The 14,241-nt window shown below is 39.1% G+C and overlaps 1 protein-coding gene across 1 annotated transcript in view; it reads right to left on the reverse strand.

Annotated features, from left to right (window-relative positions):
* Positions 1-14,241, reverse strand: part of EPHA6 (EPH receptor A6) — a 786,690-nt gene that overhangs the window by 275,016 nt on the left and 497,433 nt on the right. The window contains exon 6 of the mRNA XM_061628042.1: positions 7,875-7,999. Coding sequence (XP_061484026.1) covers positions 7,875-7,999 — 125 coding nt within the window. The remainder of the gene's footprint in view (positions 1-7,874; positions 8,000-14,241) is intronic.

The raw sequence follows: 14,241 nt of genomic DNA on the forward strand, positions 1-14,241 counted from the left end.
AACTGTTTTAGAACAGGGGTTATATGAGTTCTAAAAGAAACCCCAGCCAGTAATCTTGCTGCTGAATTTTGGACCAGTTGAAGTTTCCGAGTTGTCTTCAAGGGTAGCTCCACACAGAGCCTATTGCAATAGTCCAATCCAGAAGTTACCAGAGCATGGAGTACCGTGGCTAAGTTTGTCTCTGTCCAAAAGGGACCGTAGCTGGTGAACGAGCTGCAGCTAGAAATTGGCATTCCAAGCTAGGGATGGGGGAGAAATTGATTTCAGTTCACATTTAAAGTCTAATGTACCAAATTAATTCTTTCTGAAACAATATGAGAACCAAAACATAGCCATCCTTCGAAATTCACACTCATCTGAATTTTGCAATTCAGATCTCTCACCAAGCAATGCTTACAAAAATGCATATATTAGGGGAAAGTATGCACAAAAAAGAGAGTATCTTTGTGATAATAGCATACAAAAACATTATATTGGGATAAATTGCTGAAGAATTTTCATGAGGATTTTTTTTTAAAAAAAATCACAAATTGCTGCAGAAATACGGAAAATTGAATTTAAGATTAGAAAAATGAGAAACTGAGAGAACCAAAATTGACAGACCATTCCATTCCTGTTCCTAGCCACCAAGGCCACCTGGGCCTCAAGTGACAATGCTGGATCGAGGAGTAACCTTAAGCTGCAATCCTGCTCTTTCCAGGGGAGGGCAACCCCATCCAGAACAGACTGTCTTCATATGTCCTGTACTTGAGAATCTGGAACACATAACATCTCAGTCTTTTCAGGATTTATTTTCAGTTTATTGGCCCACATCCAGCCCATCACTGCCTCCAAACACCTGTCTTAGTAGAACAGCACTGTTTGAGAAAAATGATCCCAAACTCAGAGAACTTCTTCCTTTTGAAAAGATTTTGCACAAGCTCTTTCTTTCTTTAGACCTTTGAATAGCCCACTTGAATTTATATGCTGCTGCTGTTTATTTTCAGTATTCATCATGTTTCTCATAGAAACCCCTGAAAGAATCTGGCACTGTGGGATGAGTAGCCTTCCTTTGGTTTGTGCAACAGTTCATAGAATAGCACTCATACATTTTCTCCTTCCACACATGGTTCTGGTAAGAAATAAAATCTTTCTATTTTCTAGGCTTGTTATCACATTTAAGCAAAACAGTTGGGGAAATTAAATGCTCCTATGCATGCCCACCCTGCAACACATCTAGAAAATAGAGTAGACTTTGGCGAAATGCAAAATTACTTTTATATGGTTACAGAATCATATATGTATATGAAAGTATCTCATCAATTATAAATGTACCACTGCTAATTTGATATATGCTTGTATAGCCATCATACACTGCTTTAAGATTAAATACATGGCAATTTTACTTAGAAATCTTTTTAACATGTCTGTTATTAAGATGAGTACCATTTGTACAAGGTCACTGCAAATACAAGATGTATCAACAGAGTCAAATATCTACTATAATGAAAATGTTTTTACGAGCATCAGGAGTATTCCTGCAAAAGACCATAAGACTATTAACTGCTCAGTAAGGAATATATAATAACAGGTTGTTAACTCAACTGCTCTGACAAGAACAGGAGAAAGGACACTTTAAAATCATTAGTAAGGCCTGCAGAAGGTATTCTACACACTATAACTTTGAGTCAAGAATGGTTTTGAGTAAAAAAAATATGGTTTGGCTTCTAAGATAACTTAAGGAAGTTAATGAAAGGAACGTTTCTTGGACCCTCCTCAGCAGCCTTTGCCCCTGAAAAGCCTCTCTGAACAAGGGATCCAAGCCCAATTTTGGGAGTTTCCCCCCTCCACCAAGAGGAGCCCTTCCCCAACCCTCCAAAGCAGCAGCCAGAGGAGGAGGAGATGGGAAATTTTCCTTCTGTAAGCTTCCTTGTTATGTCTTGTATGACATGCTGGTGAACAATTTATTATTGTTACTGTTTTTGTTTTAAAAAACACCACCACAAGAGGCATCTGTGATGCTTAGGAAAGTTGTTAATTTTTGTTTTAAATACATCTCCTCCAAAAAAGGAAACATTGCCTATTGTGAAAAAAACCCTGTCTTGTGCTAGAGACAAACAGTAGTTTTCAGAGAGAAGAAAGTGTACAATAGGGGCAATTTTACCCTTGGCATACACAAATATTAATTTTGTCCCACTATTGGAGTCTGAATAAATGGTTATTGCAAGAATTTGAAACACCTTCAAGATATCCAAACCCGTTTACTGGAAGCATTGGTGGGATGAGTGTACACACCTACTTCAACTTCAGCCGTGTCTACATTTCAGCATTATTTAGCTGTTAATCCACATTTTTCCTATTCAAATTAGACTGGAGTAGCGCATACGCCTGTATGTACTTGAATTTATATATGAGTAGGGATGGGTGAAAATTTCAATTCAGTTTGCATTTAAGCAGAATTTATCAAATTTCCACTTTCCAAATCAGTATGAGAACCAAAGCACAACCATCCTTAGAAATTTACATTTATTAGAATTCTGTGATGCAGTTCACCAACTAAACAATAATTACAAAAATGGATGTATGAGGGGAAAGTGTGCATAAAAATGAATATATGCATGAAAATAACATGCAAAAATGCATTAGATAACAAGAAATGGCTTGTAAAAATGTGCACCTTTGTTAGAACTGCTTACAAAAATGTGTTTATTAGGAGAAATTTCAACTAAAATGTTGGAGAATTTTCATGAGGATTTTTTTAAAAAAAGCCGCAAATTGCTACAGAAATGGGAATAACCAAATTTAAGATTGGAAAAATGAGAAACTGAGAGAACCGAAATTGACACATCTTTCCATCCCTAATAAGGCTTAACTTGGATCTTTTCTGTTCATACCAGTAGGTGTTTCTCTTTTGTCTTTGACCTTGCCTTCTAATTTGTTGATTATATTAAGCTGATGAAGTACTGACAGGGTATAGCTGTGTGTGCACCTTGGTGGTTTTTTTTATTACATATCCAAGAACAGAGTTGGGCAATTGTAAATATGTTGTGCACTATATATATATATATGGCTAAGCTCCTGACACTATTAACATACTGGAAAAGAAATTAAAGCAATTGTAAATACTCAGCATACACTTTAGAAATTGAGTATTTCTGGTGTAGAAATTTTTAATGTGATTTGCTTGTGCAGTTTTCTGGTTTTGTGCAAATCTTAGGGATCAAAGGGGGGGAATCTTCCATTTGGGAGCCCACCAGAAATAGTTATGAGCACAACCGGAAAAGAAATAAAAACATAGAGGAAGTAGTGGATATGGATTTGAAAGGGGAGTAGCAGAAAGTGACAATGGATCCACCCATTCCAAAACAAATAATCTGCTACCCTGAGTGGAGTAGTTTGGAGCCCAATTTTGCCCAATTTATCGGATTAACCCCATATCATACAAACCCAAATTTACAGAGGAAAAGCATCGAGACTGGTGTTGTTTGAGGGTAACATCATGTGGACTAAGCAAATTAAATGGGAACGCATACATCTGCAAACACACAGTAACCTCTGGTATGGACCAGTACTTCTATTGGTGGTGGCAGTGGGGAGAATTGCTGACAGTCTTCAGCCTTACAACTAGGAGAGAGTTATACAGAGCTCAGTCCTAATTACTCTTCAGCATGATCTGCCTCAGTCTACCTTCAAAAAATATCCAGAGAATATTCAGTTCCAGTCTAAGCGCAGGTGGGAGTGGAGGAATAATTACGTGGCAGGTCCTGTTGTAGAAGGGTCACCATTTTAATATAGCATTGGCTAACAGTTGGGCACTTCTAAAGTTCAACTATCCTGATAATCATTTCCACTGTTATTTTCTAGTAAGCTATAATCTGCAAATGATAATTTGCTTGCAGGCATATTATTCAAATTTTAAATGGGGATGTGCTTATCCCAGAGGATGCTTGGCATAGGAAAATCATAGAATCATAGAAACATAGAGTTGGAAGGGGCCTTGTAGGCCATCGAGTCCAACCCCCTGCTCACAGCAGGAAATCCACAGCTAGAGCATCTCCCACAGACAGCTGTCCAGCCTCTGCTTGAAGACATCCAGCGAAGGGGATCCCACCACCTCCCTAGGCAGTCAGTTCCATTGCCGAACTGTCCTTACTGTCAAGAAGTTCCTTCTAATGTCCAATCTGAATTTACGCTCCTGCAACTTAAAACCATTAGACCTAGTCCTACCCTCTGGGGCAGCAGAGAACAAATCTGTACCTCCTCTATGTGACAGCCCTTCAGGTACTTAAAGAGTGCAATCATGTCACCCCTCAGCCTTCTCTTCACCAGACTGAACATGCCAAGTTCCTTCAACCTTTCCTCATAAGACTTGTTCTCCATACCGGCTATCATCCTCGTCGCCCTCTTCTGAACCCGCTCTAACTTGTCTATATCTTTCTTAAAATGAGGCCCCCAGAACTGAACGCAGTATTCCAGATGAGGCCTGACCAATGCAGAATATAGTGGGACTATTACTTCCCTCAACCTGGAAACTATAGCTCTGTTTATGCAGCCCAAAACCATGTTTGCCTTTTTTGCCACAGCATCATACTGCTGGGTCATGTTCAACTTACGATCCACTACAATTCCAAGGTCCTTCTCATACACACTACTGCTAAGCCGGGTATTTCCCATCCTGTACCCGTGCATTTTGTTTTTGTGGCCTAAATGCAGAATCCTGCATTTGTCTTTATTGAATGTCATTTTATTAATTTCAGCCCAATTTTCTAGTCTATCCAGGTCCCTTTGGATTTTATTCCTGTCTTCCATTGTGTTAGCTATCCCTCCCAGTTTCGTATCATCAGCAAACTTCATAAGGCTTCCCTACACCCCATCATCTAAGTCATTGATAAAAATGTTGAAGAGCATCAGCCCCAGGACAGAACCCTGTGGCACTCCACTCGAGACCTCCTTCCAGTCCGAAGCAGAGCCACCGACAACCACTCTTTGAGTACGGTTTTCCAACCAGTTGTGAATCCACCTGACAGTATTTCCATGTAGTCCACATTTGACTAGTTTGCTAATCAAAAGGTCGTGGGGGACTTTGTCAAACGCCTTGCTGAAATCTAGATAGATGACATCTACAGCATTTCCACCATCTACTAAGCTAGTGACCCGATCAAAAAAAGAGATGAGATTAGTTTGACAGGATATTTTCTTGACAAACCCATGCTGGCTCCTACTAATCACAGCATTGTCATCTAGATAGTTGCCAATGGACTCTTTTATTATCTGTTCTAATATCTTTCCCGGTATTGAAGTCAGACTGACCGGCCTGTAATTCCCCGGATCTTCTTTTTTACCCTTTTTAAAGAGCGGGACAACGTTTGCTCATCTCCAATCCTCCGGCACCTCTCCCGTTCTCCATGATTTCTCAAAGATGATGGCAAGAGGTTCCGAGAGTACATCCGCAAGTTCCTTCATTACTCTGGGATGCAGTTCATCAGGCCCTGGAGATTTGAACTCATTTAGGTTAACTAGGTATTTCCTGACTATCTCCTTATCAATCTCGAACTGCAGTCCCGACCCCTTACTGAGATTGCTACCGATGCAAGGTTGCACACTGTTCCCTTTTTTAAGAAAACGGAGGCAAAATAGGTGTTGAGCAGTTCTGCTTTTTCCTTGTTATCTGTCAACATTTTGCCATCCTCACTGAGCAGCAGTCCCACCGTTTGCTTGGTCTTTCTCTTGCTTTGAACATATCTGAAAACCCCCTTTTTGTTGTTCCTCGCTTCCCTTGCCAGCCTCAGCTCATTCTGGGTTTTAGCTTTCCTTACGCTATTCCTGCAAGCCCGAGCCACTCATCGGTACTCTTCCTTGGTGATGCGTCCTTCCTTCCATTCTTTATACATGCTCTTTTTTACTTTTACCTCCTCCACCATTCTTCCGTGTAGCCATATTGGCTTTTTCCAATGTCTTCCATTTTTCTTCCTCTTTGGAATTGTTTGCGATTGCGCTTTTTGTAATACGTTCTTCATGAAGTCCCACGCTTCTTGGGCTCCTTTTTTCTTTAGTCTATCTAGTCACGGGATCCTACCCATCATTTCCCTGAGCTTGCTAAAATCGGCTTTCCTGAAAACCAAGGTCCATGTTTGACTATCTTCTTCTTTGGCTTTCCCCAGAATCCCGAATTCCAGCATTATGTGGTCACTTTCCCCCAAGGTACCAACCGCTTTAATTCCCGTGAACAATTCGTCCCTGTTAGTTAAGATCAGGTCCAGGATTGCCGATCCCCTTGTTCCTTCTTCTACTTTTTGAAAGAGGAAATTATCAGCAAGGCCCATCAGGAATTTGTTGGAGGCTTTGTGCTTCGCAGAGTTTGTCTCCCAGCAGATATCCGGGTAGCTGAAGTCCCCCATCACTACTACTTCTTGCCTCCTTGAGATTTCAGAGATTTGTTTGAGAAAGGCCTCGTCTACTACCTCTTTTTGGCCAGGGGGTCTGTAGTAGACACCTACTACCATGTCGGTTTTATTTGTTTCTCCATTTATTTTAACCCAAATGGTCTCTACCAGACCACTTTGTTCACTCTCTTGGATTTCCATAGAGGTGTATTTGTCTTTGACGTATAACGCTACTCTCTCTCCTTTTCTGTTGCTTCTATTCTTTCTGTAGAGTTTATATCCTGAATGGCTATATTCCAATCATGGGAGTCATCCCACCAAGTTTCTGTTATCCCTATGAAGTCATATTTGCCTTGATGCACTAAGACTTCAAGCTCCCCTTGCTTGTTTCCCAAGCTCCACGAGTTGGTATATAGACAGCAGAAGTCTCTTTTGTCCCGATTGGATTCCTCCATTAATATACCGTGAGCTTTGCCGTGCATCCCTTTCTCTCTCCCAGTGTCTCCTGTACCCTTCAAATCCTTGCGTTTACAACCTGCTGTCTTTGGATCGGTCTTTAAGCTATCATCTCCATCCCCCAGAGGTTTTAGTTTAAAGCCCTCTTGATGAGTTTTGCCATACTTCTGCCAAAGAGATTCTTCCCAGTCCTCGTGAGGTGCAGCCTATCTCTTGCCAACAGTCCCCCCTCCAAGAAGCTTAGACCATGGTCCCAGAATCCAAACCTCTCCTGTCGACACCATCTGCATAACCAGTCGTTGACCTGGTTGACCAGTCGTTGAAAATGTAGCTGCAGTTTATGGTTTTACAGAAAGGTCACAATCCAGAGCTGTGCAGGGTTTATATACATCAAGCATTGAAGTATGAAGTGGTATACAAATTACATTAATTAATTAATAATTAAATATATGCTATTCTCTTTACCAGAATGTCAACAATGGTATTTGTCATAAACCATCTCAACAGTATACCATCTAACATATATTCTTAGCAGTTTGCATACAAAAAGACACTATGAAAGCAGGTTACACATATTTAGCAGTCTTCATAATTGTCACCGTCAAGCTGTTGAAATGTTATTTAGTTCTTTACTATTGTCCCAAATTAATAGCAATTAATAACAAGTCATGTTAATGATGCTTATTAAAGGAAAATAATATGTATGAAACTAATGGTCACCTCATATTACTACTTTGATCGTGATAGGCTGTTATTTTTTTCCCAACCTTCATGACGTTTTGTCTATGATGTTTTGTCTAAAGGTTTTGCCAAACATTTAGACATTTATTTATTTATTATTTGATTTATATCCCACCCTTCCTCCCAGCAGGAGCCCATGAGCAAACTGCTACTCTGTGATTGAGTAGCTAACACAGTACAAACTGATGATAGAATTCTACAACCACTTCACTATGAACAAAATCCATAGGCTATAGTTTGTGTTGATCTACAAAAAAGGGAAAATGTCATGACATGATGCTTTGAGGATTTTATTTCATTTTAGTCAAGACCTACTTTCTCATAGTACTTGATCTCGTAGTCCAGAATGGCTCCATTAGGAAAATCAGGCTCTTGCCATGAGAGGGCAATGCTGTTTTGGGAAGCCCAGTCCTTTCTGACCATACCTATCAAGGAGGGTGCTGAAAAGGAAAAGGATACTATGGGTTAAAGACAATGCAACATATTTAGACTCTCACAAGAAGGTAACTTTGGGGTGATGTCCAAGAACATGGTCAATGGATCACACTGGCATTTTCAAGTGGATGGAACCACTTAAAAAATCATAATATTAATCAGCATATATCTGAAATAAATGAACAGACAAACAAACATGGAGATAGTGTAAAACAACACATTTGTAAGTTCACTGTTAAAACTGGAGTCACTCCAGAAATATGCTGACATGCAATCCAACAAGTGTCTGTAGTGCTGTACACATGACTATTTAATTTTTTTCAATGTTGCAATAAAGTTTATTATACTTCATTTTGCAGTCAAATTATCACAATTTAAAACAATAAATTTTCACAATGTAAAACAATGGAGCTTTGTCAAATGTTGAAGTAAAGTTCATCTGTTCATACTTCATACCCATTTTAAATGTCACCAATAGCATATAAAAAGGACTGGTATAAGAAACGTGAAAAAGGTTCCTGAGAACAAATGAACCTTCTAGAGACCCAGGTTCAGAAGGCACAGAATGCTGTGGCACATCTGTTGTGGAAGGCAGTTATACTGATGCTGGAACAACTGCACTGGCTTCCTATATGTTACCAAGCTACAGTAAGGTCAAGAACTTGTATTGTCAAACAAAACCCTATGCAGCTTTAGGACCTAAATACTTGACAGAGCACCTACTCCCATACAGGCCTGTCCATACTTTCAGATTTTCAGGAGATGCTTTGATGGTGGTGCTGCATTGTCCTGAAATTCGATATGTGCCAATGCAAGAGAGGATGTTCACAATGTAGGCGTCCTGACTATGGAATTCCCTCCCATCCCAGATAAATCTGGAACCAATGCTTATGAGTTTCCAGAACATTACAGACATAATTATTTTTCCAGGCCTTTGGGTGAATTGTTGACTCCTGAGTTTATTATTAAATTTTAATGTTTTGCTGATGTTTTATCTTTGCTGGTCCTTGATGGGTATGATTTTAACTTATTGTGGTGGTAATTTGCTTTGGGATTCTTTTGGGGATTCTTAATGAAAAGTGGGCTAGAAACACTTCAAATAAATAAATATAGGGATATCTTCCACATATTTATCAATGGAAAAAAGCAAGAATAAAAGAAAAGACATACAGAACATTCACTGGAATGAGTGGGAAAGGAAGCTCTGTGAACACACTGAAGATCCTGTAAGATTGTAAAATTACACCTTAACAGTTAAATGAGTCAAGCATCAAAATTTAATTAACCGTCACACACTTTCATGTTTATAATCTATGGTACAACAAAAGAAAATATTTCAACATTTGTTCATATGTACTCTTATAAATGTATAAATAAAGTACACATTGCATTTTAGCCCCATAATAGCAAATACAACCTATTAGAATAAAAAGGCAGGGATATTTGTTTAGCAACTATCTATGTTGTATCCATTCTGTCTTCACTGCCAAATTCTGAATCTTGTTCAATATATAGATTTTTTTTAGTTTTAATTTTTAATTACATTTATAATATATACATTATAACATTTATAATATATACATTATAACTTATATACATGAGTTAGGCTAAGAGGTAGTCACTGACTCAAGGACACACAGTGGGGTGAGTAGGGGCTGAACCATGGGCTCTCCTGCTCCAGGTCTAACACTCTAACAACTATACCACATTGGCTAGTTAGATACTCTAAACCAGGGGTGAGGAACCTCAGGTCCAGGGCCCAAAAAGAGTTTGAAAACAGTTCCCCACCTCTGCTTTAAACATAAACACACAGCAGTCCAAAATAAAATAAGGACTGAGTGTCTTAGATCCCTATTTGTGCAATGTCAGATCTACCTACCATACATTCTGTCTTACACCAGACACTGCTAGAGAATGCATAATATCAATCAATGATAATTCCTTGGATGCAGTATTCTACCTTGATGTTGGCTATTTGTCCTTGCTTAGTGGCAGTTCCTAGATCTAAAACAGTTGCTACCCAGCAGCAAGGAAATACCTTTGTGTCCCAATATACTCAGACAACTATATTATCAGACTTAATAATGTCATCATCTTGAGCTCAATCCCCTACCAATAATGCAGGTGACAGGTATTTATGCTGGTTACAAAGGATAAAGAGGTCAGTGTCTAACATTAAAAAATGCCAGCATTCAGAAATTAATGGAAGAAATTAAGGAGAAACTTCTCCCTAAGAATTTACTGTTCTCTCTGTCATCTTTGTGAGGATTGACTTTTTGGCAGGAACATGAATGCATTTGGCTTTTAATATTTTTTGAAATGTTAAGATTTGTTTAATTTTTGTAAGTTGTATTTTTGGTACTTGAATTTTGTATATATGTGTTATATTTTGTGAGCCGCCTTGGGGGCCTTTTTTTGGCTGAAAGGTGACAAAAAAAATTAACAACAACAATCCAGCAGGATTGTACTATAAATAACCTTTGTTGTGATTGGGTTACTCTGGGCGTATTTCGTATCCATTTGGGATCTACATAGAAATGTCACAAGCCCAAAGCTACCCTATAACTTAACTTTTTACAGTTTGTTTCCGTAATCATGTGTGTATGTATGTATGTATCTCTGTATATCTGCAAAGCGAGGATCATATTTTGTTCCTCTGATGAATTGGGCACTTGCTTATGCCCCAGTACATCTATTAGTCTTTAAGGTGCCACAAGACTCTTTACTGTTTTTGCTGCAACAGCCTAACATGACTTCCCCACTGGAATTTGTTGCCTGCTATAGCCATCTGCCAAGTCACAGTTTTCCAATTACTTTTGAGAATGCCATCTGGAATTGTCAAAGGCCTTGCCAAAGTCACATTATATACATTGCATTCCCCTTATCCATCAAACCAATTATTCTGTCACAGAGGGGAATGAGATATGGTTAGTGATTTTTCCTGCTCCACCTTCCTCAAGTGATGGGAAGTTCAGAGCTGTCTTTTAAGTAGAAGCAGTGGAAAGTAACCTACACTGTCTATATAATCTGACCCTTTACGATATAGAGGTTGGGCAGGCATGATCAGCATACCCAGCAACATAGGCAGTCCTCCTACCAAAAACATTTACACAGTCCCCACCAAACCCACTCCCAGCACAGGAAAATCGAATCATCTTCCAAAGGTGAAACACTGAATCTCTTCACTTCGCCCTACAAATGACCAAGCAGGCCACTTAAAATATTTTTAATTTTAGGTCTACTAGAGTGTCTTTAAGAAAATATTGGAAGGTTTTCCCTAAATTCACACTCTCATGACACCTTCTGTCCCAATATGCTGAAAGAGTTGCCCCAAGCAATACAGCTAATAAAGATTTAACCATGCAAATCAACCGGCACTGAGGCAGGACACAGCCAACATGTTACCTCACTGCTGAAAGAATTGCACTGACTGCCCATTAGCTACTGGGCTAAGTTCAAGGTGTTGGTTTGGGTATATTATTATTATACTGTGATTAAGAAATCTGATTTAATGTATTATGTTTTAAAATAACCTTGTTTTAACATGTTTGTTTTTCCTTGAAACGTAGGGAATATTCTGTTTAGTCTATTATATATATTATTTTCCTGTATTTCTTGTACTTAGTTTTATATGCAATGTTTATATTACGTTGATACTAAAGAGGATGTTTTGTTCAGTTAACTGTATTTTATTGTTTTTTGTAGCTGCTGTTTTAAGACTTGTACACCGCTTAGAGTTTTATTTAAATATAAACGGTATATAAATGGACTAAATAAATAAACAAATAAATAAATGAATAATATATAAAGCCCTACACAGCTTGGGACCAGGATACCTGAAAGATCATCTTACCCCTTATATACCCAGTTGGTCACTGCTCTCTGCAGGGAGAGCCTGCTGCAGATACCATCTTATCAGGAGGTTCATTATGCACAACACAGGAACCGGGCCTTTAGTGTTGTGGCACCTACCCTTTGGAATTCCCTCCCCTTAAATATTAGACCGGTGCCGTCTCTATTATCTTTTCGACACCTGATGAAGACCTTCCTCTTTCAACAAGCCATTTAAGTAGAGGAGGTATCCCAGTTCGCATCTGTTTTGGAATTGTTTTCAAGATCTTTTTGAAGATTTGGGTTTTTTAAAAAAATGTTTTTTAAAAAGATGTTTTGTTTTTATAATGTTTTGTAAGATATTTTGTTTTTAATATGTTTTATAGATGTTTTTAATGTTTTGGTTATTTGTTTGCCATCCTGGGCTACTTCTGATGATGATGACAATGATGATGATAATAATAATAGGTTGTTCTTAGCTTAACTGAACACTTCTCTAAATACCTCAGTACTTTCTCTCAGGTAAATTACCCAGGGCAGTTTACCTCTCCCCCCCTTCCCCCTGGTAAAATACCTATCTCATGGATATCTCCCAGTTCAAAGAAGGCAAACATTTTTCTCCCTCCCACCTTTTCTTTCTCTGCCAGCCAACTCACCCATCCTACATCTGTTTCTGTTACTCCCCATGGACATATTTTCCCTCCCTCCCCCAGGCCCTGGCTGCCACATTTTTCTTCCCCCTTGTCTGCGTTACCACTTTATTGCACTGAGGAACAGGCATAACCATTTCCCAGTACCTTCTCTCCATGGAGTTAACATGCCCTCCTGCCACAACATCCAGTTAGAACTGTGCTGTCTCCTCTCATTGGATCCTACCAGCATAGATAAGACAGAGAACAGTTTTAACTGGATATATCAGCAGCAGAGACAACTGTTTTCTCTCCTCTTTTCCAAGTCTGCTGACCAATCAAAATGGTAAAATGATCTAAACAGACAATGGGTGCTGGGGGGAGGGAGAGAGTGAAAAGAAACTCAGATTATGTCACCACTGTAATTTATAATCTGCCTTGGAGGGGATTAAAAAGCCTGGTGCAGGCTGTATTGCTTCTTCAGCATGTATGGCTTTACCTCTTTTTGTAATAAAAAATCTTAAATTCCTTTATTCTTGCAATTACCAGGCTTAACATTCCAGTTATTTCTCCACTCTGCTGCAGTATATACACCAAAAACCGTAACACTGCTTGTGGAAATACAGCTATTAAAAGGCACAAGAACCCTGTTTCCCTCAATGCCAATCCTAAACTGTATGGAAGAGATGCTTCCTCCCTTTCATATTTGTGGGTCCTCTTTATTCTGTAAGAGAAGCTTTTCTTTTGGCATCAGTTCTGTATTAAAGCTTCATTTTGGATTCCCACCCCCAAAGTTTTCTGGTCCTGTCAAGACATTTGTTTGAGGGAGAAAATTGTGTATGTTTGTAATTAATATAGAATAGCCTTAATTATTCTAAATATTTTTGGTATGTCCCACTCCCCCAGCAAAGGTTTGAGGAGCTGCTTTTAGACATGGGACTTATTGTGTTAGTTTAATGAATTTAAATTGTAGCGCTTCTGTCCCGATTTCTAAAATTCCTTTCACACTGCAGTACCTGTTACGTTAAGGAACAGCAGCTTTTTCATCCGATACACCGGCATTTCACACAACTGTCTTTCACACGGCTGCAAACGTCTTGTTTCATCCTTCACCCATTATACATATGTGCACTGTAGTTCCCTACTGTGTGGGAGGTCTAAGGTCTCATCCTGTTGTCATGCAACTGCTCTTCCTTTAGCATCTGACTTTTTAAATTATTTTAGTTGTATAGACACAGGTGTGTGTCTGTGTGAATGCTGCTGCTATCTGTGCCTATGCCGGAATACTGGTAAAATTTCCATCAGGCCACCCCCCCCCCAAAAAAAACAACCAAACACTTTGCCTATGTTGGATGTTGGACCGGGCACAAGCAGATGCCCAGGATGCAGAACAGAATAGTGACAGGCTAGATCCCAGTTGAATCACTCAGCCAGACAAGACATAGGTTTTAAGAGTCACTTTTACTGACATTAGAGGTTTTTAGAATACAGTACAAGCTCTCTCTCTATACAAGCGCTTTTCTCCTTTCTCTTGCCCCCACACCAACTGGCCAGATCTGCCAAGTCTTATAGATAAGGCCAGCTGGTTGCCTTGGATACTTGTCCTTGAGATCTGCACGGACTCTGAGCGTCTTGGCCTTGTAACTCTGCCATGGAAAAAATACTCTCAGGAACCCTTTACTTGCCAACATTCCCCCACCTATTTTTTCCATTGCCTTCTTGCTTAGCATTTCACACATTATATCACATTTCAACAATACATTTCAGATTATGTTACAGATTCACAT

The sequence above is a fragment of the Rhineura floridana genome, chromosome 5 (assembly GCF_030035675.1).
Source record: "Rhineura floridana isolate rRhiFlo1 chromosome 5, rRhiFlo1.hap2, whole genome shotgun sequence".
In the NCBI taxonomy this organism is placed as follows: domain Eukaryota; kingdom Metazoa; phylum Chordata; class Lepidosauria; order Squamata; family Rhineuridae; genus Rhineura; species Rhineura floridana.